The sequence below is a fragment of the Melanerpes formicivorus genome, unplaced genomic scaffold (genome assembly GCF_026170545.1).
Source record: "Melanerpes formicivorus ecotype bairdi unplaced genomic scaffold, bMelFor1.0.p_v2 SCAF_6, whole genome shotgun sequence".
Lineage (NCBI taxonomy): Eukaryota > Metazoa > Chordata > Aves > Piciformes > Picidae > Melanerpes > Melanerpes formicivorus.
Window position 1 is genome coordinate 23136837 of NW_027142358.1, and position 26820 is coordinate 23163656.

The 26820-nt window shown below is 39.0% G+C and overlaps 1 protein-coding gene across 3 annotated transcripts in view; it reads left to right on the forward strand.

Annotated features, from left to right (window-relative positions):
* The first annotated feature begins 8100 nt into the window (after positions 1-8100).
* CABCOCO1 (ciliary associated calcium binding coiled-coil 1) overlaps positions 8101-26820 on the forward strand; it is a 99632-nt gene continuing 80912 nt past the window's right edge. For all 3 annotated transcript variants that reach the window (XR_010987553.1, XR_010987554.1, XM_068140095.1), the window contains exons 1-4: positions 8101-8129; positions 15796-15908; positions 18769-18938; positions 22561-22705. Coding sequence is in view for 1 of the 3 variants with exons in the window: in XM_068140095.1 (XP_067996196.1) it covers positions 8112-8129; positions 15796-15908; positions 18769-18938; positions 22561-22705 (446 nt within the window). In the remaining 2 variants the exon portion in view is untranslated. The remainder of the gene's footprint in view (positions 8130-15795; positions 15909-18768; positions 18939-22560; positions 22706-26820) is intronic.

The window sequence follows — 26820 nt, forward strand, 5'->3', positions numbered from 1 at the left end:
CTTGAAAGAGCATCTCAAATCTTCCATTTCTGGGACTTTCCAATTTACTGAATTGAAGTTCTTGTTAATTTTATTAATAAGTAAGTCCTATCATCCTTATGCAGGCTGAACTCCTCTATATTTTGCTCTAAGTTGATGAGCAGCTGTCCTGCTCAGGTGGCTGCAATGCTCAGTTAAGGGAGCCCTGGACTAAGGATGATAATGGGCGTGTGCTTTGCTGGTTCTGAGCAAACCAAAAAGGTTGAGAACACCTGGAAATACCACTCATGCAGCCTAACAAAGCCTTGTGTTTCTGAAGACAAATGCTATCACTGCAGGGTTCCCAGGGAACAAAGGAAGTCGTGGCCTTTACAAAGTACACAAATCGAAGAAATACTTTGTATACACACCAAGTCTGACTCATAGCTTGTGTAAAGAATATGACAAACTTCTTAGTCTAATTCATTAACTCTAAATAATGTCCTTTCAAATGCCATCCCCAGAAGCAGTTTCTCTTGGAGCTGTTTTTTCTCCTTTTGCTACAGATTGTTTTAAAAGAATTATGGGAAATGACAACAGCAGAACCAAAGCTCGATTTTTCACAGATGAAACCACAAAATGCATGGAGTAATGTAATCCAGTCAGACAAGTGAGTAAATTATATCGTGGTTGCATCAATTCACCACTTGCTGAATATCAATGAGGATACATTCCCTTCTTTGGAGTAAAAATGATATTTGCTGTTAATGTAAATGGTTCTGAATGTCCCTGACAGTATGCACACAGATGCCAAACAACATTAAAACTTGAGCAGAATATTATATGTTTCTTTTGCAAGGAAGACTGTGTTCACAGATGTTAAAACAAGGCAAGTGATTCATTTACACTGCTTTGCCATAATGAAACTCCATTAACTTCTATCGTCTTCCTTCACATTTCTCTTTAAGCAAATGACAAAAGTATAAGCTTGTTTTCAGGGAACATTGTCAGACAGTGCACTAAGGTAACTCTGCTCCCTGTGGGCCTAAATATGCCATCATTCTTCCTAACTCAACAGTCACCATCAGAGTATGTCTGGGTGTTGAAGCTGAGGGAAAGACTAGTTAACATGAGCTGTAGCCCAACCTGGCCCTCCTTCAAACTGAGTTCCAAGGGACCGAATGACCTATGAATGGGTTAGACTAGGTTAGACTAATTAAGCTTTCACTCTCCAAAAGGCTAACTTTACATTCTACCTCAACTAAACCTATAAATTACTTTGCTAAATATCTTAGGGAAGCATTTGACCCCAGTTCTAGAAGAAATCTATGGATGTTCCACATGACATTGCAGGCAGAGGAGTGAAAGTAATATTCTTAGCACAAATATATGTGCTGGCCTCAGGTCCTCTGTTCAATGAGTTTTATTTTTACTAGGAGTAATATACTTAAGCTCTCTAGAGCTCTGCAAATTCATTTTTTACATACAACTACATAATCTTTTTTTTGGAGTGAAAATGAACATTAACTCCTCCTTGCAGCTCTCTATAAACATCTGCTTGCACAGCAGATATTTCAAATTCAGAATCCAGGAAGGAAAGTGCTCCCAGGACTGATCACTGAATTATATACCCTTTTATTTTAATGTACTCTGCCAAGATGAGTCCATAACCTCAAATGAGTCAGAGAAGAAAAAGGGAAGAGCAATAACAAACAGCTTAATCGTAATTTTAACCATATTGCTTAGTGATCACAGAATAACCTTTATGCTTAGATATTTAAGGAGACTACATGGACACATTCTTCCTGAGCATGCTCATCCACTCATTGGGATTTGTACGTTGTGATTCCAAGCACATGAGGTGGACACATGTGTGCCATCTACCCTGATTTTATTACTTTGTTCTGGTGGCAGGGACACAAGGTTTTTTTGCTAGACTGCACAGTGACAGATTTCCCTCTCTTGAACAGACCTCACTCTGTAAAGTGGGGCTGTGCTTGTCATACTGATTCTCCAGGTATTGCTGTTAGAGTTGTGATTCTGCTCCAAGACATCACTTAAGCATCATGTTATATCCCAGTAATTCAGGCTTGCCAGTCCCTCTTAAATAAGTCAAGAAATATCAAGACACCTTGGAAGCTGTTTGTGTAATCTAACAAGCAAACTGATCACAAACATACAGAGAAAAAATACAGTCAATTTAAACTGGAAACAGTGACAAGCTTAAAGCACTGGGCTTTTTCTTTTATTTATTTTTCCCCAAAAGATGGTTTCATAATCTCTACTATACAAGCCAACATATGCCATGGGCAATTATAGTCTATTGAAAATCCCCCTGTAATTTCAGTTGGATGTATTTTTTTCACTTACTGCCCTAAATTGTTCTATGTGATTCTAGAAGCTGGCTAACATATGGAGAAGGTGGCAAAAAAATCAATAGAGCTTCACAACAAAGACATTAAAGAAATAAAAGATGAAATCTCTGAAAGAAATGATGTTCCCATTTCAGGGCAAAAGGGCAAGGACAATGGAATCAGTGAATTTGTATTTTTTTCACAGTCTTTGCTATGTTATCATTATGTAATAATAATTGCAGACCTTTACTTTACACAGTTGTGCTTTTCTATCTTCTTTAGTCTGCCAAGAGAATGAAACAAATGAAACAAAAGTCTTTGGTCTACCAACAGAATCACACTCAAAAGTTTTGACAATCAAAATGAAATTTGGAGACAGTCTGCCTAAAAGACAAATGTCTCATCTTTTGTGAGACTTTTAACACTCCAGTTCATGCAAACTTAACACCAGTGGTAATTTCTATCTCTAAGAAAGACAGAGAATCTGAGGGAATCTGAGCTCAAACAGTAGTCTGAAGAAAGAATATATACATGTTATAGAAAAACAATACTTACATGTTTTATATATACAATATAAATATATATAGAATTGTATTGAACAAATTCTATCTCTGTTTGGCATCATAATGTATTTTATTGTTTAATCTGAGTTATTCCTTGCTACATTAATTGCCATGTTCTGTACAGCTTTGTCCTCCTGAAGAATATAGCTCCCTGTCCATGACTGGCTGCCTTCCTATACACTCTTAATAAGCCCCAAAACCTACATTAAGCTTATATTAAACTGTTTGCTCATTGTCACCAGCATATAAAACGTAGAAGGTCAATTCTTATCCCAAGGGGCTTAGAGTCGCTCAGTGGTCAGAATTGGTCACGTCTTGCATTTGGGAGTTCTTAGTGGTTTATTCTGGTCTGCATGCTGATTGTGAGGTGTGTATATGTTATATCAGATATGTAAAGATTTTGGTTTTGCTTTAGCAATTGGTGACTGTGACCTTGGGTGTAGTTAGTCTGAAACAGCTGTGCTCTAAATTATCCTTATTGGTTTACTTTATGTGTCAGCTCTCATAGTTTAGATTCTTGAACTGGTAGAGAGGAGAAAATCCTGATCTTTCTCAGCTTGCACTGACAGCATACTGCAATGTTATATGCACATTTACATTCTTTCTACAATGTAATACATAGTAAGGGACTGTCTTGAACTGCTGGGTTAAACAAATTCGTATTTCTTGAAGTTCTTGTTGGCAAGAAAAGATAGAGGTCCCCTGGAGATGGACTACATATCCTTTTAAGTCTTCTGTCTAATTTTTAGGATTTTTATGAACCACAATTCAATTTCTTGGCACTGGATATAGCAGTCTTTTGGCTAAGATCAAGCATAGAATCAGTCTAATACTTGCTTTTATCTTCTATTGAGCCACTTCCCTTTATGGGGAGAGAATAATGTAATCATTGATAGAGTATATTTTACTTCTTTCACTTCTCTGTATGCACATTGTTTTGAGTAATTGAAAATTTATGATTTGCTAAATTTAACTCGTACTTCCTTATTGCTGGGCCAAGTAATAATGTTACAAATCTCTCAAAATCACTATAAAATCATAGGGAAATTTTCCCTTACCTATTAATTAAACAGGGAGAAATTGTGAGCTAGACCATATTAAAGAACAGTGAGCTCAAAGAACAAAGCGGCAACATCTCTCCCTAAATAACTCAGGACTCTGTCCATTGGGCTGCTAATACACTGAAGCAGTTATCTTCTGGTACTTGCATCTTACTTTAATTGGCTATTGCCTGAGAAATGGCAGAATTAACTTTTTGTTTTAAAAACAGTTTCTCTGACAACCTGGGATTTATGTGTTTCTTTTTCTAGTACATAATCATGCCATGATTTTTTTCCTGAAGATATACAATATGTAAAACAGAAAAGCATTACCTAGAGGGAATACTGTTCCCTGGGTAGCGTATCTGCAATGAATGTTCTAAAGGAGCCAAGAGAGGATGATTAATTGCTATGTTAATGCACCTCAGTACAATAATGCATTACTCCTTATTAAGAGCCATGTAGCATTAACGTATTGTTGCTTTCACAAATTACTCATTTGTTACTAAGAGGGTCAAACCCAAATACTATGTGCAAGATCACCATACGCACTCGTGTTTCCTTGATCCTTGTCCCACAGGGCAAGAATATAAGCAATTTGCTGTTGGCAGGGCTGGCAGCCAGGGGAGCTCTGCGTCCATCTGATGTTGTAACAGGCAAGGCTCCGCAAGGAATTTCCATCTGCTTTTCCTCCTGAATCTGCCTACATATAATTGCCGTGCTTCGTGATGCTCAACTAAAGGTGAGTGGGAACATGTTTGTAATTTAACATTTCCATAGGATCTCTAAAGCACAAGGATGTGTGAGCAGACTTGGAGTTTACAAAAGCTTTATTTTTTTATTTTTAAAGAAGGCTTCTGAAAATTCATTCCTTTCCTCAAATTCTGCTGCTAAAATGCAAGCATCTCTGCAAATAAGTAACAAAATCAGATTAAATCACCTTGCTTGTTAAGACTTTGGAGAACTCAATGGAGTATTTTGGAGCCTTCTTGCAGCAGCTGGGTTTGTCCCAATTGCAGGTGGCCTGCACCATCAAAGCCTGTAAAGCTTCATGTGCAGCTGTGACCTTTCCCCTCCTGACAAGCACTTGTGTGATGCAGGTGAGCCTGTTCCCTTCTCAGATGTGATTATCACATGGAAGAGGAAAGTAGAGGCAACAGTGTAGTTCCTTATGAGGGAAGAGAGAATGTGATGGAAGTTGAGGAGCAACCAGCTCTTCACCCAGCTCCTGCCAGAGCTGAGCATAAGCAGGCTCTGTGGTTATCTTTAATAGGCTAGATGTGTCCCAGGTGCTATAAGCTGAGAGCTTTAATAGAAGATGGAAAGAGAAGGAAACTCTTCCCTCCAAGATACATAGATGCTGGGTGATAGTGGTCTTGTAAAAGCAGCCTCAGAAACCTGAACTTTGGTTGCTTCTCAGATAAGTAGAAGAGCACTTACTCTGTAACACTGTGTAATGCCAGGTTTTCAAATATGGTCTGTTTAAATTAAGCATGCTGGAAACAGACACTTCCAGTGCACCTTTGCACCTAACATAGCTATGCCAGTGGAGAAGGAGCTCAATAGTAGGAGCTGTTCTCTGACCTAGAGTGTCCGTGACCATTAGCAATGACAGGAAATCTACCATTGTTACCTGCAGTAGGAAAGGACTAGATCAGACTTTTAAATTAGCTACTTCTGTGTTGCACTTACAGGTCCAGCATTTGAAGGAAATAAAAATGCTGCCTTAAATATATGCATACAAATATGGCTTCTGTAAGCATGAAAAATCTACATGAAATTAGGAGGAATGGCTTAGTGCCACCGTTCAATCTTCTTGTTTTGTCCTTTGGGTTGGTTCTGTTGGTGTTGGTTTTTATTGTTTGTTTGTTTGTTTTGTTTTGTTTTTTATTAAACCTTTGTAACACTGACCATCTGTAAATTGAAAAGTAGGAAGCTTAGGAGATCACTACTGGAAATGCGGGCTGACCTTCAATCAGTGCTCAGCTTCAATCCACCTGCTCAGTGCAGGGTTTGTTTAAGAAAGAACAGAGCAGTCTAATACTGAGTATGAGAAATGGAAATAGCTCCTTCTAAGGGCTTTGAGCTTCCATGTCTTTTTCATTGAAAATGTTCATGGAAGCCGGTGAGCATTTTTAGTACCAGAGAAATGCAGGATTAAGTCAAAATCTTACCTGTTATGACTAGATAACATCAAAATGAATGTACATGTTATACTGCATCCAAGTATCACATTTAATTCCCCACTTTCTACACCTTACTGCATGCAGTGCTTGCAGCTCTGAATAATGTTCTTATTTGGTTAGATTTATACACACAGTAAAAGGGGAAGTAACTGCAGCTGTACTGCTGTCAGCTACAGAGCATGGCACAAATAGTAGGAATTCACAGTGTGGGCTCTACACAGAGCTAAGCAATTCTTTAAAATAGTATGAATAATTCTACAAAACGCTGCAGGACCCAGCTCCCTGAAACTCATTCAAACAGATCCCTGACTCCTTTTGGAAGCGTGATCAGTGTATGTGTGTCACTGAGGGTCAGGTTGTTTGAGCAGGAAAAGGAGTTACGTACACGTTGAATCTCACACTATAAATCAGAATCTTGGCGGGTAATGGGCAGGTTGTCATTTCTTGTGACCCAGCTAAGGCACAGATTCTGTGCTTAGGGGTTTGCACATTTTAAGAAACTGATGATTACAAACTTCAGAAAGTGGCAAACTCTCAGAAACAGTAGCAGACCTTGAAACAGCTGCAGAAATCCCAGGAGGGCCTTGCTTTATGTGGGGCACCACAAAGAAATTGTTTTGTCATACCAGCTCCCTCAGCACATCAATAAACTTTGCAAAATAAGTTAGCTTTTTCTTTGTTCTCATGACTATTCACTCACCAAATGCTTGCATTTTATTTGATCTTGCAGGTAAGGGCTATTACTCTGAATTGTTGCTGCTGGTGCAAGTCTGCATGCAACACAAAGCTAACAGAAAATGTTTCAGGTTAGCTTAGTTTATTATTCTTCCAAGTTTAAAGAAAAAAAAAAAAAAAAGAAAAAAAAAGAATAGGCTAAAGGAGAAACCAGAAACATGATATATATAGTAGTAAAAATGCAGTTGAGTCTCTAAGTCTTCCAGTTATTATAGTTTGTAAATTATTCCTGAATTATATACAAAATATGAACATTGAAGCCCAGATCCTTAGCAGGAGTAGCTGTAGTCCTCCATCGGTCTTGATTTATACCTGCCAACATCTGAGCTGCAGTAATTAGTGCTGACATTCTTGGACTGTATTTAGGTTTATGTATTTAGTTTAGATGTGGTTTTCAGGAAGCTGAAAACGTCAGGATGTTGTTAGAATAACCACAGAGATAACTGCCTGATGCTATCCTTATAATGTTATTAAAACAATGCTTATAGTAGTTATGGCACTATTTGGATTGGGAAAAGTACAAGATCTAAATTAAAACGGGCATGCAAACATTGCTTCATGGTGCATAATGTTCCTAAGAAATTGCCTTGAGGCAGTGGCCACTGGATTGGGAGGTCAGACACAGGCAGTGGCCTTGAGGTGGCATGGTCCTTGGGATGAAGGAATATCTCAGACCTCCTCTGCCACCCTCACAGAACTGGCCGCCTCACAGACTCCATGGCATTGTTTTCAAGTACACTATGTCCTTACACTCCTGAGCCCTCCATACAAGCACCCCCTGGGATGTTTGCGGTGTGAACTGTGCAGATCACTGATGTAACAGCGACTGGATAAACATGCTGCAAGAACCGACAGGACCAAGTGGAGTCATTAGCAGACGTATCCTTCACCATGCAGGCTCCTTCCTGGGGGCAGTGCAATCGGACACTTGAGGTGCCCATAGGCATCCTAGCCAGGGGCTGTGAAGGAAGGCAGCTCACCTTGGTCCTGCCTGCTCCGAGCTCATAGCCAAATGCTGGGCTACTCTCAAGGTACCTGCCAGAGAGGCCCACCGCCTCCCTGCTCCCGAAACACTGCCACTGTGACAGCGCTGAGGAGGGGAAACGCCACGGCATACCCCACAAGCTTATAGGGGACCAGGCCGGTGAGCGCCCCGGGGACCTAAGATGGCGCCCGCCCAGGGAGAGGGCAGGCGATAGGGCCCGGGGGGCAGGAGCAAGAGGCCGGGTCCCGCCTTCGTTCCCTAGGCAACGGGGACGCCGAGTCGCGGGCAACATGGCCGCTCCGGGGCAGGTACTCCCCTTCATGGCTGCCCTGCGCGGCGTTGGCTCATCCCGCGGGACCGGGCGGGCGGCGTAACAGGCCGCGGTGCCCGCTCATTACCCACGGCGGTTCCTCAACGCCTTCCCGCCCTTTCTTTTATCCCTTGTATCATAGCTGTATATTTGCAAAGCTCCAGCGAAGGTAAAAACTGTAGAGTGCTAAAAATGCAGCGCGGGTACATGTACCTGCGTACACTGCGGCCCCAGGAGAGTGGGAGGGAGAGCCCCACCAGAAACAAGCGGAGGCTTCGGTAGCGCAGGCCCGGCCGCTCCCTTCCCATGCTTGGCCTGGCCTCTGAGCCGCAGCCGGTGAGATTCTCACCCGGCTTCCAGAGCGGTCGGCAGGTTTCTGTCGTTTGTGGACTCGTGTTGTTAAGCTTATGGCTATTTCTTGGCGTTTTCGTGGTGGTAGAAATGTCCTGATTTTTAATTGTTGATCAAAAGGCAGGCGTTTTCCCTTCCAAGAGCACGCAGGGTGTGGACGTTCCCAGCAGCATCACGGTTATATTTAATTTCTTTAGGTATCCAGAATGCTCCATAGAATTTTGCAATCCCACATCGTTCTCCTTAATACTTGTTTTTGTCCTTGGCTTGGTCTCCTTCATGTTGTTGTTCGGTTTTTTTCTTGTTTGGTTTGCTGGGTTTTCGGGGGGGGGGGGGGGTGGGGTGTTGTGGTTTGCTTGTTTTATTTTCTTTTTGTTTGGTTGGGGTTTTGTTTGTTTGTTTTGCTGCATTTTGTGCATTTCAGTTTATTTTGATTTCTGACAGGCTGTGCGTTAAGAGAAATACAAGTTACTCCCCCATGTGTAGTACTCCCCCCACATGAAGTGTTGTGTCACCTCAGAAGTTGTCCCTTAATCATGTCCATATAGTTGTAGCTACTATGAGATAATTTGCTTTTGGCTGAACTGTTTTGTAGTCTTAAGTGGATTAGACTCCTTTGGAAGGTACTGTGACTGTTTTGGAAGTGAACAACCACTTTCAGACAGCTTAATGGTTGCATCTGTTGGTACAAAGCTACCCAAGTGATTGTCAGTACAAAAGCTTACCGTTTAGGTTCCTTAAATAAATACGTGGAATGTGTTATTGCGTATGCTAATGGTTTATGAAAAATATATGCCTTTTTCACAGTATTCTCTGAAAATATCTTGACAATTGCAACAGTGTAGCATTGGGGTAATGCAGTCAGTTAGATGGTGGTAAAAGGGTACAAGGTGTACTGTATGGGAAACGACAGCCTGTCAAGAATATATTGGTACATCCATTTGAAACGTACCAGTGAAAATTGTGTCAGTTTTACTATGGCTTTATAAAAGGAATCTTCAGAGGAATTCAATGAACATTTTTTTTAACATATTTTCTCCTCCTTGTGTATTAAGCTTTGTTCTGTGCACAAGAGGTAACCTTTGTGATATTTGCTACTGTCCTTCGTGATTTATTTTTATTGTAAACTCTGTGGAATTGTGCATTTTTATAAATTATGTAGTCTCCACTTGTGGCTGAAGTTGGCTTTGCGTGGTCTCTATGTAATCTATAGGGAACACCATATTTTGCCACTATAGGATTTCTTAGATCTTGAGACCATTCTTTTGATTTACATTGAATATTTTTCTAATTATTCCGACTGGTAATTACTTTCAACAAAAAACACATTGAAAAAAAATCTGAATCCTGATCTTAGCTGCTTTATTTTTAACAACATTTTTTTCCAATAAGTAGTCTGCAGCTGTGAAAACATCAGTAAAGTTTAATGTCATAATACATTTGGTCATCCATAAATCTCAATGTTTGGACTGTGTGAGACTTTTGAAACACATTTTGTTTTTAAAAGCACACTATCAGCATCTGTTGTATGTGAGGGTTCTTCAAAAGCTTTCCTTCCATTTAAGTTTTTATCTTTTACATTTGACATATCCGCATATTTCTCCTTTGAATGTAGTTGAAATTAGTGTTACTCTTTTTATTTCTTCATTCATTTGACAACAGAAGATATATTATGAGTAAAAGTAGAAGCTATTGATTTTTAAGTTCCCATTGTGGGAGTGGACAAGTGGGGCTTTCTAAAAACAAACAGGAGCATTTTTGCCTTAACTATGTATGTAGACAGCTTCAAGATTTTCTGCTTCTGCTGAAGTATTTGACAGCTTGATAACAAAATGTCTATAATAATACAAATAACAGCCTGTGTTGCTGGTGTGGTTGTTGGCATCTTGGTTTTTCCCCCCCATTTTTCCATTTTGATTAAAGTTGTAACTGATACACAGCACTCTTTCAGGGTACATCTGTACTGCTGTCAGCAGTATTGCTCAGACAGAGGTAGCTGAGCTAGCTTTAAATTAACTAGCTCAGATACTGTGGCAGCAGAGTTTAGTCCAGTCTAATCTCCCTGATGAAGTGAGGACAAGGAGGGTCTTGGGTTTCATATACTTTATGTATTTGCTATAGTTTAAGAATGCTGGTAAGCTATTCCATTGTGAATATATTTTTGAATACTCTTGTTTTGTAAAGCATGGTGTTGCACTGTTAAACAATTGCAAATAATGATATCTTAGTATTGTTGAGTTGAGTGTTGATCTGCTTGAGGGTAGGAGGGCACTGCAGAGAGATGTGGACAAGTTAAAACAGTGGGCTGAGGTCAACATAATGAGGTTTAACAAGACCAAGTGCCAGGTCCTGCATGCTGGTCACAACAACCTCAAGTAATGCTACAGGCTTGGGGAAGAGTGGCTGGAAAGCAGCCTAGTAGAAAAGCAGGGTGCTGGTGGATGACTGGCTGAACATGAGCCAGCAGTGTGCTCAGGTGGCACACAATGCCTTATTCACACTGTTCAGTGAATAAGGGATTGGCTGGATGGCTGCATCCAGAGTCTTGATGTCCAGCTGGAGATCAGTGAGAAGCGCTGTCCCTTAGGGACACAGCTGTTTAATGTCTTCATCAATGATACAGTAGGATAGTTTGCAGACGACACCAATCAGAATGGTGTGGCTGATATGCCAGTGGTACAGGATGTCATCTGGTGGGACCTGGCCAAGCTGGAGAAGTGGACCCAGATGAACTTTATAAGGTTCAACAAGGCCAAGTGCAGGGTCCTTCACCTGTTTCAGAACAATACCCGTTATCAATACAGGCTGGGGAAGGATGTGATAGAGAACAGCCCTGTGTAAAATGGACTAGTTGTATTGGCTGCTGAGAAGCTGGACATGAGCCAGCAATGTGCACTTGCAGCCCAGAAAGCCAATGGCATCCTGGCCTGCATGAAAAGAAGCATGGCCAGCATAATGATTCTGTCACTCTGCTCTGGTGAGACCTCACCTGGAGTACTGTAACCAGCTGTGGGATCCTCAACACAAGAGGGCCATGGACATGATGGAGTAGGTCCAGAGGAAGGGCACAAAAATTATCAGGGGCCTGGAACGCCTCTCCTGTGAAGACAGGCTGATAGAATTGGAGCTGCTCAGCTGGGAGAAGGGATGGCCCCAGGGAGACCTAACGGTGGCCTTAGAGGACCTGAACGGGGCCTACAAGAAAGCTGGGGTGGGACTGTTTACAAAGGTCTGGAGTGATAGGACAAGGGCCAATGGTTTTAACGTAGGAATGATAGATTTAAATTGGGCTTTAGGAAGAAGCTCTTTACTGTGAGGGTGGTAGAACGCTGGAAGAAGTTGCCTGGGGAGGTGGTGGAGACCCCATTCCTGAAGACATTCAAGGTCAAGCTTGATGGGGCTCTGAGCAATCTGATCTGTTTGGGGATGTCCCTGCTTACTGCATGGGAGTTGGAGTAGATGACATCTAGAGGTGTGTTCCAACCCAGTGCACTCTGTGATTCAAAGAAGAGAGGTTTTTTTGCAATTTGCTATTTGACTACATCACTCTTCTGCTAATATTTGCTACATTGTGAAGGTTTGTGAACACTGACCTAGAGATTCAAGGAAGATCTCATTCTTTTGGCTTAGAATATCTACTGAACAGCCAGAAATATTTTATACATTCAAAATAGCTAAGGATTCTTTGAAGGAAAAGAAACCCCAACAAACACACACACACAAATAACAAATGAGTCTCTAGCAGTAGCCTGTATTTGAATAGGTTAAGTCTACTGCTGAGTGTGTGTGTTGGTAGGATTGGATGGGTTTTTTCCCCCAGCACATAAGGATATTATTACCAGAATTAACTTGCCTCGGGTTACCTCAGTCAGTCACTACAGTTAACAGTACATTGAACATTAAATTCTTTGACATCAGTGCACACATATAGAAAATAACTTCTCTTTGAATTTTCAATGCTGGCTGAAGACAGCAATCAAAAGACAAAACAGTATTCAATCAAAATAGTTATAATGTTTGGATTGTGTGTGTGGAGGTTCTGCCCAGCTTTCCACATGGGATTCTTCAAATGATTCATGGATCTTCACTACTCTTTTAATTTACAGAAACTGATAAGATGAGCTTTCTTAATTAAGTACGTTCTCTCACAGTTCCTCATCAGTGTTTCTTATCTGATATCTGTACTTGTTTTAGTGGGCAGGAGTGCCACAAGTTCTTATCATGAGCAGTAGCAAAGACAGGACTGCATTGGTGGGGTGTGTTGCTACTGGGAATACCCAGCTGGGTGTTGAAATGGTGAAATGTGAAGTATTTACCTTGGCATGTAAACTGTGGATTTTTGATGGGCAGATTACAGACCCTTATCTGCAATACTGAGTTACTATAGCTTGAGTATCTCTAAAGTTTGAATTGCAAACTTTTGTTGGTTGAAGAATCATGGAATGGCTTAGGTTGGAAGGGACCTTAGAGATCATCTACTCCAACCTCCCTATCAAGGGCAGGGATGCCTCATCCAACCTGGCCTTGAACACCCATAGCGAGGAGGCATCCACAACCTGCCTGGGCAACCTATTCCGCAGTCCCACTACCCTTGTACTGAAGAACTTCTTCCTAAGATCCAGTCTAAACCTACTCTTCCTCAGCTTCAAAGCATTCCTCCTTGTCCTGTTGCTACACACCCTTAAGAAAAGTCCCTCTCCAGCCTTTCTGTAGGATCCCTTCAGGTATTGGAAGGCAGCTCTGAGGTCCTCTTGGAGTCGTCTTTTCTCTAGGATGAACAACCCCAGCTCCTGTGGCTTATCCACATAGCAGAGGTGTTCCAGTCCTTGGATCATCTTTGTCTCTCCTCTGGACTCGCACCAGAGTCTGTGTCCTTCTTATGATGGGGACACCAGAACTGGACATTAGAAACATAGTAGAATGTGCTTCTAGTGATAGAGGACCTTTAAATATGTTGAGATTATAGGTGACTAAGTATAAGGCACCTGGAGTTATTTTCAAATTAATTTTTGTAATGTTGTATAGGATAAATATTGCTGTAATGTAACACTGCATACTAAGATTTTTGTATGGTCTTCCAGAGGTCCTTCTTGCTGTTTGTAATTCAGGGAATGAGATGAGCCTTTAGCCACCAGCCTGTTAAAGTTCTGGGTCTGTCAATACAACACAAGTTAGAAAGCTTCATACTGTAGCAAGCCAGGTACATACTGGAGGCAGGAGAAAATTCCTTTTTGGAAAGCTTTTTCTGACATGATAGATGTTGTCTGATACCTTTCAAGAAGCAGTGAGGAATTAGTTTGGATAAGATTTTAGAGACTTTGGTAAAAATTGCTTTCTAGAATGTTCAACTTTTTTTGATGCACCTCTGTTTACAGGGCTACTCCTGTGAGGTTGCATGAGGAGTGTCATGCATGTCGATCTGAACAAAACCACTATGCCTTGGGCTTTCTTTTCTTTCTGAAACAGTGCTAAATTCCTCATGATGTACTGATAAAATCCATCTGGGGTGATACCTGTAAAATGTTAACATTTGGTTTTATTAAGCAGTATCATCAATAAAGTGTTGACTGACAGGTAATATGCCATTTATACAACAGTGTAAAATACATAGTGTGAAGAAGGATTAATTCAGTTTCCAAAACACTAATATCAATTATTCTTTTCAGGTCTCACTAATTCTAAAGAACATTTTGTTCAACTTATTTGTAATAACACTTCAGGAAATCATTCTTGTCCTAATTATTAAAAAAGATTAATCTTTCAATTATTGTATGATATTAGCAACAGTGATTTTACATGTTAAAGTACATGTGAAGGTAGTCTACTACTTAATTAGGGAAGAAAAACCCTAGTTTGACCACTAAAAGTTCTTTGTCTCTCAGAGTCTTGTTTTGTCAGCCTTGAAGGCTGTAATTCAGCTAGTCCCGGAGTTTTACATATGTCTTGCAGTTTGGCAGCAGCAGGGGGAGTAGTGTAGCTTTATTTGGGGGCTTTTCTTGACCAATGCTGGAGTTAGTTGATTATTAGCCCAGAACAACACTGTTCAGGCTCAGAAAGGAGTTCATCTTCCACTGCTCTCTCTAGGCAAGCTAGAAACATTATTCTGCAAGCTTTGCCTTGCTGCACTTGTGTACGGCTCAAGTCCCACAGACATAGAAAACTGTGGGCTACAAGTAAATTATGATCGAGTTTTTGTGTCATGGTGCAGAAGCAGGTCAGGCCAATTAGACTCAGTCATGAGGCTGTGAGGGACCTTTGGGACGTGAGCTGGTTCAGCTGCCTGCTCAGATCTGGGCCAGCACCAAATGCAGACCTGAGCTTTGTCCAGTTTAGATTTCAAAACCTGCACCATTCTGCGTAACCTATTTTTAATGCTTATAGTGAAATATTCTTTCTTATGCTGTCCCATGCTAAGGTAGTGTAGATCCCTTCCAACTGAAACACCCTGTTCTGTGACTGTTGTTTCTTGTTCCAGTGCCATACGCCTCTGTGAGGACTCTGCCTCATATCACTTTTTACAGCGTGCTTTGACATCTCACTTTGTCACCTGCATATTTTATTGTAAAACAGGATTTTTTTTCCTATTGATTCCTTACTGAAATCAGCCTCTGTTCAAATGTTTTTGGTCAGTGACACTTTTTTGTGAGTCCACCACATTGCATTGCATGCTCACATTGCGTGCTCGATTTGTTATGCCCTAAAACATCTACACCCTTCTATTTTCTTTAAGGAATTGCTGTCTGTATTACAAACACACTGACCTCTGAAATGGTACTTTCAGGTCCTGGTATGTGTATTATTGTGGTGTAGCAAACATCTTGCACTTTTTTGTGGTTGGAGGAGGAGTCAGTACAGTTGGTAAATTTGGAAATGCAATCAATTACAGGGTGAAGAACAAATAGCCCAGTAATGTGTATGTACACTCAGAATGTCTTAAGCAGAAATTGATTCTAAAATTTAATTCCTGTGTAATTTAGTGTTGTGTTGGTGAAATCTGGATTCATGGTGGTTTTGCATCTTTACACTTCTATTGTTTCTACTTGCAAGTTAATATAATCTTGTGTTGCATGTGATATGTCACTGTGTTCCCACATGAATTTAAGATAAAAATACTATTTTCCATGTATCTGCCTAGCTTTTCTCTAGTGAAAATGTGTTAGGGTATTGTGTTGCCATATAATTATAGCTGTTACATTTTTGGCATTTGCAAGGGATTAATTCATATTACTTCCTCCAAAAAAATATTGTTATTTAGATAAGTTACTGACAAAATGAAATAAACATTCTACTCCTGTATACATATGTGTGTGTAGGAAGAAGACAGAGATGAGGCTGCCATAGGTGGAAAGAAGATTTTAAAACAGACGTTTCTTTCTCTCTCCCAAATTACTGCGTTGGCAGAACAAAATGTGGAAGGAGTTCAAAAGTAAGTGGGAATGGTAACAACTCTAGAGCCAATGTAATAATGAAATAAAAATTGTAGGCTGTTAGATTTCCTTTGTGGTAGTGATGTCATTAGTCTTTAATTGCTTAGTTAAATCATTGATCTGTAATATGATTAATGAAAGATAGGAAGAAATGCTGTTGATGTCAAATCCATTTTGTTTTACTGCATTTCCTATACATCTTGATTTTTCTTTGGCTCCTTTTTTTCCCCACTGACATTTCACACTGATGGGGATTTTGAGTTTCCAATAGTAGAAATATGCTGTAAATGAAATACTGAGGTGTAAATAAGAACAGGCCAATACTGAGCTTTAATTATAAGTCTCACCTGGTAACTTTTTTGCTAAAATATTTAAGATTCTGTACTGTAACATTAAGAAGGTGTCAGTAGGTAGCCATTACGATGCACTGGGGAAAGAGGAGGCAGCCAAAGACTTCTCATGTAAAGCCGTATTGTCTTCCTTGTAGTAACACTCTACTTTGTTATTAGTGTGTAATAGCAGCTAAATTTAGGAGGCCAAGAGTTCAGCCTGAGACTCCAGATTTGTATTTTAAGGATGGGATTTTTTAGAAGTGCCCAAATTGTTTAGGAGTACTTTTGTCTGCTAGCAAATTCTTCACAAATTGAAAGCCAAACAGCTGGTCTCCTAAACTAGTTTTGGAGGAAGGGAATAAAAAAATTCAGCCGTGTCCCTGTGAATAGATAAACAATTTAACAAAGATTAAAATATTACTTCTGAAATCTCTTCTGTTCCTCCTGTTTGCCCTACTGTTCTAATAAACAGAAATAAATTGTTCTTTCTGGGTTTTGTTTTGGGGTTTTTTTTGGTGTTTTGGTTTGGTTTGTTTTTTTTTTTTTAAGAGAGCTGGAAAGAAATTTTGTTCCCATCAAATCATAAAATGAATTCTTTCATTTACTGTTTTCTCTTACACAATAGGCCTCTTATTTTAGAGGAGACTGAAGCGTACAGCTCACTGGAGACTAAAATGTGCTTAATGATGCAATTTATTGTGAAACTTTCTCATTAAGATTAGTAGGAAAAACATTGAAAGATCATGTGTTTCTTCTTACTCTCAGCTGATCACATATTTTATATATATACACACACTGTACAAGTGGAACATAAAGTACATACTGCATCTGACTTGAAAGAGGATAGTTACAGGGTATTTTATGCACTCTAAGCGGTTTAGCAGCAATATTGAAATTTTGTTAGTTTACCACAGTGCATGATGTCTACACAGGAACAGTTTGAAGATCACAGCTAAGGTTAGAAAATCAGAGCAGATCTGATTCAGTGTGAGAACTTTGCCGTCCTGCATTCCCATCTGTCATGGAGTTTTATGCTGCTGTCCATCTCTGTAGGACTGGAGCACCTTCTGTGAAGGAAGAAATAGCAGTCAGGGCAGCTAGGAAATCTAAATGCCCCATCATTTCCTAGTAGTTTATAGATACTGTTGTACCTATAAATCCTTTACAGAATATTGAAAAGATGAGTACTGGCGTTTGTTAGCAGCATCAGAGAAAATCTAAATCCCTGAGAAGCTCTGATTATGAAAACACTGAGTTGGCAGAAGCTTCAGAAAGAGAGGATATGGACTGTTTCAAACCTTGGAAAGTTCAGCTGGCCACAGTCCACTTCTATTTCAGTACACAGTTAAGTGTTTTTAACCGACTTGCATGTGTGCAGCCATACAAATTTGTCATGCAGAACAAAGGAATATGTTTTAAACAAAATCAGATTATATGCTTCACTTTCTTAACTATTGAGGCTTTAATTAAAAAAACAAACTCATCTTATCTGACAGTGTATCTCTACTGGTTTCTTGAAACCCCTTTTGAAAAACTAATGGTTGCCTATCAGTAAGTCTAAGATTAATGCTGTTCTTAGGATGGAATGAAAATGGATTGGGGGGGAAAGACTGATACTTTACAGGGAACTGGAAACTGTGATCACTACTGGCACCTATATCATCAGGTGTCGTTAAGGAGCCAAGGATTGCTTTATGTAAAATGTAACTGCTTGAGATGTGACTGAAGTTCTACTAGCAGAACTGCAAACTGCAGTCCTAGCCCTTGATCCCTTCTCTTCGTGTGGAAAAACGTGCACAATGATTCTAAAAGACGTTACTAATTCTGTGTTTGGATAGCGTAGACATAAGTATGTCAGCAACAGCGTGGTCTCCTACAAGGGAGGGGTTTTTCCCTTAACTTTTCAAGTTAAAGTAAGTGGAAAAATATCCACAGTCCACTAGTAAAATAAGATGAGGCTCTTCTTAAATGTCTTGACTATTATGAAAGTGAAAATGAAACTTCTAAATATTTAGGTACTTCCAGTAATTTTATATTCTATTATTAACATTAATTTTCAAATGTAATATTTTTTTCAGAGGCTACATGAAAAAATAACCTCAAAAGGGAAGGAAGGAGGGTCTTTTTAGTGAAGTTAAACTATTTTAATCAGAATGAAAAAGTGGTAGCAGAAAGTTTTTCATTTCATCCTGCAAAGTCCTTCATGAGCAAACACTGATTTCTATCTGCGATTTTCAGTGTACTTCTCTTTGGGTTTTTCAGTGCTCTTATTTTTGCTGTTTCATTAGTCAGATCTTTAAATAGTCTCTGCTGAAACCTATAGGTGTTTACTTTTTTGCCAGTTGATATGTGCTCTGATCATTATATCTAGAAACTGATGTAGCTGACTTCCTGGAAGATGTATACATGTCTTTAATATTTATTATTATTATATTTTATGTATGTAATTGCAAATAGACTAAGTTAAATTCAGAATCTGTGATTTAATTTTTTACATTTCATTATTTTACCCTACAATTTCTTCTAGAAATCTGGAAGAATTTCTGAATTTTAAACAGTTAAAGACATCTTTCAAACAAGCTGTTTTGCTGGATTATTATACTGCGGGATTTTGCTGGGCTAAAGAAATGAAATTCAGTCTTATGCAGCTTTCAGGATTCATGGACCTATTACACTTCCTTTTGGAGAACCTCAGAGGTAAGCATAGCTAAAACTTGTAAAATAAATATCTGAAGTGGAAGGCAAGAATGCTTTCCATTTCATTTTAATAAAGAGATATTTAATTACTAGCAATTGTAAAATAATGTACGTTCCTCTTGAGTGTCGGTATGTTATGCCTGGTCCCTGTGTGGTGGGTTGAAATTTGGATAATTATGCACCCCCCCCCAAATTAAGCTATATTTACATGCAAGCTAAAATCTAGAAATATGAAATGCAACGAATATGTACAAAATATACAATATATGTACTACATATATATTTCCAATTTATACACAGCACAGAAACTCCTCAGACTCCCCTGGATGGCTCCAGGGGACCTGTTCACTTCCTCCTCCACTCCCTCCTTCTTTCCCCTTACCTCCCACAGTAGTCAACCAGAGATACCCCTGGCAAGGCCACAGAAGAGAGAGAGAAGGGAAATTCATAGAATCATGGAATCATAGAATCAGTAAGTTTGGAAGAGACCTCAGAAATCAAGTCCAATTTTGAGTTAGACTCACCCAAGAGTTTCAAGCAGAAGCGCCATAAGAAGAAAAAAGAGCAAGAACTCTTTATGCCTCTGCTCTATATTCCCATTAACTATCCAATGAATGGTATAGACCTTATCGTTATTTTTCCTTTTGCATCCAATGGTAATTTATGTTAGTTTCAGTCTTTGCAGTCAGGCATTAGGTTAAAGTTCCCCCTTCATGCTGTAACACCCTGAAAAGAGTTCTTGGTGGAAGATGATAAACCTCTGTTAGAACTGTAGTCTTTTTGTAGAACATCCCTCTTCTTTCTTTGTACAATATGTGGTACAAAAGGGCCAGGTCCTGAAGAGACATTGTCCTTCCTATGGTAAAATACATAATAATTACAGTAGAGAGGGAGCAAGGAGCTTCTGAATTCTAGTTCTAGCTGTCTCAGTGACTGACTCACTATAGCCTTGGGCACATTTCTCTACTGTTCAAAATATTCAGCACATCCTGTAGCATTACAGCAGGTGAAATACATTTGTTTTATCCTTGGAGGTCAACTCTCAGACAGCTTTCTATATGGCAAATGCTGCACTTCTGGCACTAAAGAATGGATTGTGAAGTAAACTGGCATCATATCCAAAGGTGAAAAATGGCAATGAAAGGACTGTAGCTCCTGTGGCTACGAGGAAATTTGCAACAAAGCATGTAGCTTGGGTCTAGTGGGAACAAGATAGCCAGAAAAAAATGGTAGCAGCATCCTCTAAAACCCACTTTTCAGAGATCACAATGCTTACTTAACATTTGCTTTGAAGGTGATTATGTTGAGAAACGTCCATCCCAGAGGAAGAGCAAAAGGACTCAGTAGTTCCATTCAAAGAGAAGATGAATGTTTAAAATCAGGCTTATAATAGTTATTATACTTTTGCATTGTAATTTAATTCAAAGGCCTTTCTGACTTGGAATTTGGACAGAATATGTACGTGCTTTATGATCATTAGAATTCCAGTTGTCCTTCCTGTCTCCAATGAGAAAGTATCTTAACATATGCTAACTATATTAATATAACAATGGAGAAGAATGGAAACATGTCAGAAAGTAGTTTTATGAGACTGTATGTAATACATGTGTAGCAGACAGGCTGGTAGCACAACTGATTATTAAAGCTGACTGACATTTTTTAGGAATGTGAACTTAGTTGCATAAAGCTGTGCCAAACTTTAACTCTTTAAGCTGAAATTTTCCATGACAGTGTCTGCCTCTGATTAATTTTTATATATAAAATTGTAACTAAAACAATTCATTTGGCTTGCAGACAGAGGCTGTGGAAACAAAAGTGTTATTTTGTTTCTTGTGTGTGTGTTAGCAGCTCTAATAGCCCTATGTATTGAAGGACAGACATAAGGTTTGGCAAGCAAATTTTGTGAATTGGCTTTTTGCTGTCCTGTGAAAATCCATTTGGATTTGGCTAAGACACATGATTTTAAGGGAAAGAAAATACAGTTTGTAAATGCTTACAGGACACTTCTTATATTTTCTTCACAGCTAAGTACCCTGAATGATCCATTTATAAAGTACACTATAGCCCAGGGGTAAGGTGAATTTCCTTGTAATTACTGTTCTCAGCTGGTGCAAGTTCCAAGACCAGACATTTCAACTAAGAGCAAAATGCTAATGGCTTCTATATTAATGACTGTTTGCTTTTCATTCCCTACACTGGACCCAAACAGTCTAGAGAATTCAGCTGATTTGACCATAGTAACAAGAATAGCATGGAGCAGGAAGAATGGATTTAGAGAAGGGAGGTAGTATAAATTCACTTACGGATGGTAAAAGGGAGAGGAGAACTGAGGTTTGTGAACTGCAGGCTGATTGTTTTGGAGCCAGAAGGAATTACATGATTTGATTAATCTTCTATACACTGAGGATAATGCGCACCTCACTTCACAGAAGCACTGTGAGATCCTTTCTGAGAGAGGTAGTTGGGGCTGAAAATCAGGTGTGCAGAGGAAAGAAAGGATTCCGAATAGCTGGTAGTAGTACTCAGCCTGAGTGTTGTGACTTCTCGTGATCTTGTTATGTAGCTTCACTTCCCTACTAACCGTAATATTTCTGGTTCTGTTACCCTTTCTCATTTCCCATAGCTTCTATTTCCTCTATACTCTATTTCTTTCTTGCTTCTTCCATTATGGTTATTTATATTGTGATGCCTCCGTTACTGAAAGATGAGGTGAAATTTTCAGGATTTGACTGCTCTACTACTAAAGGGCAAAACTATAAAGATCAGAATCTTGCAAGTTTTTAAAATTGATTTATTTACAAAGAACCAAGGAGCAGAGCAGTAGAGAATTAAAACAATAAGGAAAATAAATCAATTTCACCACTGGTGGATATTTCCCCATTTTCCACTCTAGACTTTTTAGACTTGAAAAGAACAAGTAAATTGTGCATGAAACTGTTTTTGAAACTCCACCATGTGGCATAGTCTGTTCACCAAACACAAAGATAAATCCCTTAATTTTAAAAGTTTAGCCAACACAGATATATATTACATAGTTTCCTCTTAAACAAGCTAACAAGAAGAATTTAAATTTCATTGCAGAGCTGTTTGGACATTTGGTTTTGATTTCCAGGGTGAAAAATATAATTATCTATTTGGGGGGGGGGGGGTGTGCAAAAATGTCTCCCAGTCTGAGAATACATTATTATACATATTATGACTGTAAGCACTTTAAAATAAATGTTACCTTTTTAATATTAGCTCCTGTATGAATGGTTTATGTTGTAAGAGGCACAGTCAGAATAATAATCTTTTACAATACATAAACAGTAGTAAAGATAAACATACTGTGCACCTCAAATTTACATACTGTTGTGCATATGGATTTCACTGTGTAAGTAAGAGGCCAAGTTGTATCTTAAACACCCATTCTTGTGCTCCTTACATTATGAAGGTGGGTTGGTGGTGTTGTGATGGAGTTTTAATGCACCTTTTTTTGAGAAGAATAATGGCAGTTTGACTGCTGTTGCTTTTAAAGTTCGTACATGGCTCATAACTTCTTAAACTTCAAGAAGTCTTATAACTAGAACAGGCCAAAACCCTGACCCTGTCATGTTTATAGTTAAGTTTTTGTTCTTTGCAGACAAGCATATGACCTTAGTAGAAAATTTGAAAGAACTTGGAAAAGCAATGGCTGGAATAGGAGAAACTGATTCAGAAGTAAGTGGTTACTTAAATTTCTTCAGCATTGAGCAAGCCAAATCAATCGTCGATTACTTGACTATCAGGTATTTATTTTTACAGAATTAAATATTTCTTATTGAGTAATTTCACATGGGTGGAAATCAGCTGATAAAAGATATTAACATTATTTAATTGGGTATGTTTGTACTGTGCCAGCATACTGCATACACAGACTTGAAAAAAAAAAAAGGGAGAATATGCAAGTAGCAGTAAAGATCTGCCCTCAGATTACAAAGCCCAAGAAATAAATTTAGACTGAAAGTTTATCAAAGTGTAAGATTGTGCTGGAAAGCTTCCTTCTGGGTTTTGATCTGGGTGATAAAAGGAAAAGCAAAGAGTGGTGTACAGAGAATGTTCTTGGTTTGCTCTTAAAATATTCTACTTCTAGATTCCAGCTGAACAAAATCCTAGGTCTTATCTATAACTTTTAAGCATTTTTCTGGGATTGACAGTAGTTTACCAAACTAAGATTATGGTCACACATGAGTCATAAAAATATTGCAGTTCAGAGTTAGCAAAAATTCAGTATCTGCCTGGAAAGGTTTTGTGACAGGTCTCAGTTTTCAAACAGAGACACAGGAAGAGATACAAACATCAGTAATTCAGTTATTTTTTCCACGGGGAAAAAAAATTAACAGTCTGATGGCAACCAATCACACTTCTCCATGTGAAGTCTTCACTACACAGTAATGTATACAGACCTTTCTCCACTGAAATGCCATAGTTAAGTCAGTGGCTTTTTCCAGTACATGATGAACAGAAGGGCTCTCAAGCTGTTGTATCACCTGTGAATGCTGTTGGCAAGGAGATGGGGAAACAGAAAAGGTACTATTGTAATATATGCTTCTACACCGTACTACATCTGTAGCCCGTCAGTCTATTTTCTAACTTGAACACTGGTTAGAGGGAGAGATTTTATGACAGATGGGCATAAAAAGTGAGCATGGTCATGACTGATCTGTTATGGAATTTTCTGGCAGTTCCTTTGCTAGTAAACACTTAACGTGTCAAAAAGGTGGGGTTTAGAGTGTTTTCTTTGATGCAGGAAAGTATTTCCTCTTGAAAACAGGCAAAAATACTAGGATGACTGATAGTCTTCCAGCTTAGGGTACTCAGATTCAGACTGTGGTTAGAAACCCATCACAGGTGATTTCTCCTACAGTTGGATTCTAAAGTTTGTATCTTTACCCTGCTCTATTCTTTTTTCTTTCTTTTGTTTCTTGTTTGTGGAAAATATAAAAACCTTCAGGTTCTTCCCATATGAAACGAGAACATCTTTTTAAATCTCAAATTTCTGTAGAGTCAAAGCAAACCAATGTCCTGCCAAGTACTAGCTCTAAACTAAAAGGAAACTTGGCATTCAAGAAGTCTCATTCAACTTTTCTTCTTCCTTCCTGTGTGCTGTTTGTATAATTAGTTGGACAAATGTTGTTTCCAAATAGCATGTCTACAGCTCTTGTGGAAGTTACCCATCGAGAGATATCTCATTCATGAAGTAATTCTTTCAAAGTGGCAAGAATTGCATCCAAGAGATTAGGTGTTCCATCCTACTACCACCAAAATATTAACTGGGTGAGAATACAATCAAGCTACAAGACTTTTGCAGCAGGAGGGTATTTTGACCACCAAATATGTGATTGTATGTTCAAACTACTCAATTTATTAAAGTATGTGTTATTTTGGGTATACAATTAGATAGCTCTATATCAAAGGTCTCTTCCAACCAGATATATTCTGTGCTATGTGTTCAGTGTGTACATTTCATTACTTCAGTCATTTGTTGGTTTTTTTTTTTCCTAAAGAACTACTGAATCAGCACATTTATGTGGGGTTATTTTGAATTTTATGAAATCAGAAATAGGTAGACTGAGTTTTATTACAATTCAAATTAATGTACTACTTCAACATTTTTTCTTGTTATTCACCTTTTCTGTTTAATTTTAAATGATAGGTCTATAGCTTTTTTTTTTTTTCTGCTCAAGGTAGCATGACATGTTTTAGATCAGATCACATTTTTACAGATGAGCTATAAACTCATGGGATTTTTAATGGAAATGAGGACAAACGTTTAGCCACATTGGCATAAACTATGCAGCAACTATAATGACACCTTCAGGTTTGGTGGAAGGTGACAGTTACCATCTTTTTATCTTGTCTCCTTGGGCAAACACACATCAACATAGCTCTTGACATATTCTTTCAGGAAGCAATACAGCTAGGGAGATATGTCATTGTTAATCACTTTCAGATACTCATATGACATCATAAAGAGGACTATTTTTAACAATCTTACATAAGTAAAATTATTTTTGTGTAATTGCTAAAAATGTTGGTATGGAATTTTTTAATTGCTCACAAAAGGTACAAGCAAAAAAGCATTTTATATAATGCTTGATAGAAGAAAGAAAATTAGACTCATGTTTCTAAATACTGCTATATTATTTACATTATTTGTTTTGAAGAGCATTAAATTCTTACCTTGTGCTACAGGATTAAAGATGCCAGGTTGAACATCATTCTGTTTAAAAATGATAAAATGGTTTGGGTTGGGAAGAACCTCCAAAGGTTATCTAGTCCAACACGGTGGCAGTGAGCAGGGACATTGTTCACAAGATATGTTGCTCAAAGCAATGTTGAGCCTAACCTTAACTATCTCCAGGGGTGGGGCCTTAACTACCTCCCTGGGCAACTTGTTGCAGTGTTCTACCACACTCATGGTGAAAAACCTGTTCCTAACATCCAATCCCAATCTACTCCTCTAATTTCAAGACATGGCCCCTTGTCCTAACACTCCAGGCCTTTGTAAACAGTCGCTTTTCATCCCTCTTGTAGGCCCGCTTTAAATATTACAAGGCTGCTAGTAGGTCTTCCCAGACCGTTCCCTTCTCCAGGCTGAAAAAAAATCCATTTCCCTCAGCCTGTCCTCATAGGAGAGGTATTCCAGCCCAACAGTCATCTTTGTGGCTCTCTTCTGGACCTGCTCCATCAGATCTATGTTCTTTGTGTGTTGAGGGCTCCAGAGCTGGTCTTTACTCCAGGTGAGGTCTCACCAAATCAGGGTAAAGTGGCCACTCATCTTTTGATGCAGCCCAGGTTACTGCTGGCCTCAGCTGCAAGTGCGTATTACAGTATCACAGTATAACCAAGCTTGGAAGAGACCTCGAGGATCATCGAGTCCAACCTATAAACACAGACCCCATGACTAGACCATGGCACCAAGTGCCACGTCCAATCTCCTCTTGAACGCCTCCAGGGATGGTGACTCAACCACCTCCCTGGGCAGCACATTCCAATGATGAACGACTCGCTTGAAGAACTTTCTCCTCACCTCCAGTCTAAACCTCCCCTGGCGCAGCTTGAGACTGTGTCCCCTTGTTCTGGTGCTGGTTGCCTGGGAGAAGAGACCAACCCCCTCCCAGCTACAGCCACCCTTCAGGTAGTTGTAGAGGGCAATGAGGTCTCCCCTGAGCCTTCTCTTCTCCAGGCTAAAATTGTTGGCTCATGTCCAGATTCTCATCCACCAACACCATCAAGTTGTTTTCTGCAGGACTGCTGGATAAATAAATAAATAATTTTAAAATGCCAAAAGTTATGAGTTATATTTTGGGAACTATTATAGATTATCTGTACCTGTAACATAGTGTGTAAAGAATAGCATAACACATTTAGAGGACAAGGGAAGGAAAGTGATTTTCAGATGTTGTAAATCTGTCTCCTTTCCAAAGCACTGGAATAAATAAAAGAAAAAATTTCAAATGCTATGTCCTGCCAGTGCAATTTGGAAGATATATATCTTGTGTGTCTGTGATATTCATAAAATATTTTTGTCTTTTTCAAATAATCTTTCTTAGAATTTTACCACATAATAGGTGTGTATGTGAGAGGACAAGTATGTTTTCATAAATTCATGTGAGTCATTCCCAGATTAATTCCTGAAGTCTTCTTAAACATAATTCCTATATCTCCACTGAAACATGGCAGGAATTCTTTGATGAAGTACTGCAGTAAGAATGCATTGCAAATGAAAGGGCAAATATCTCAATTAATTGGCTACGTGCTTTGGGTTTGGGGGATAGAAACCTGTAGTTCATGGTAGCCAGATTTCTTACACAAGTTGCTAAAACAAATTTGGGTTTTAAATAATGATAATTGAATGAAT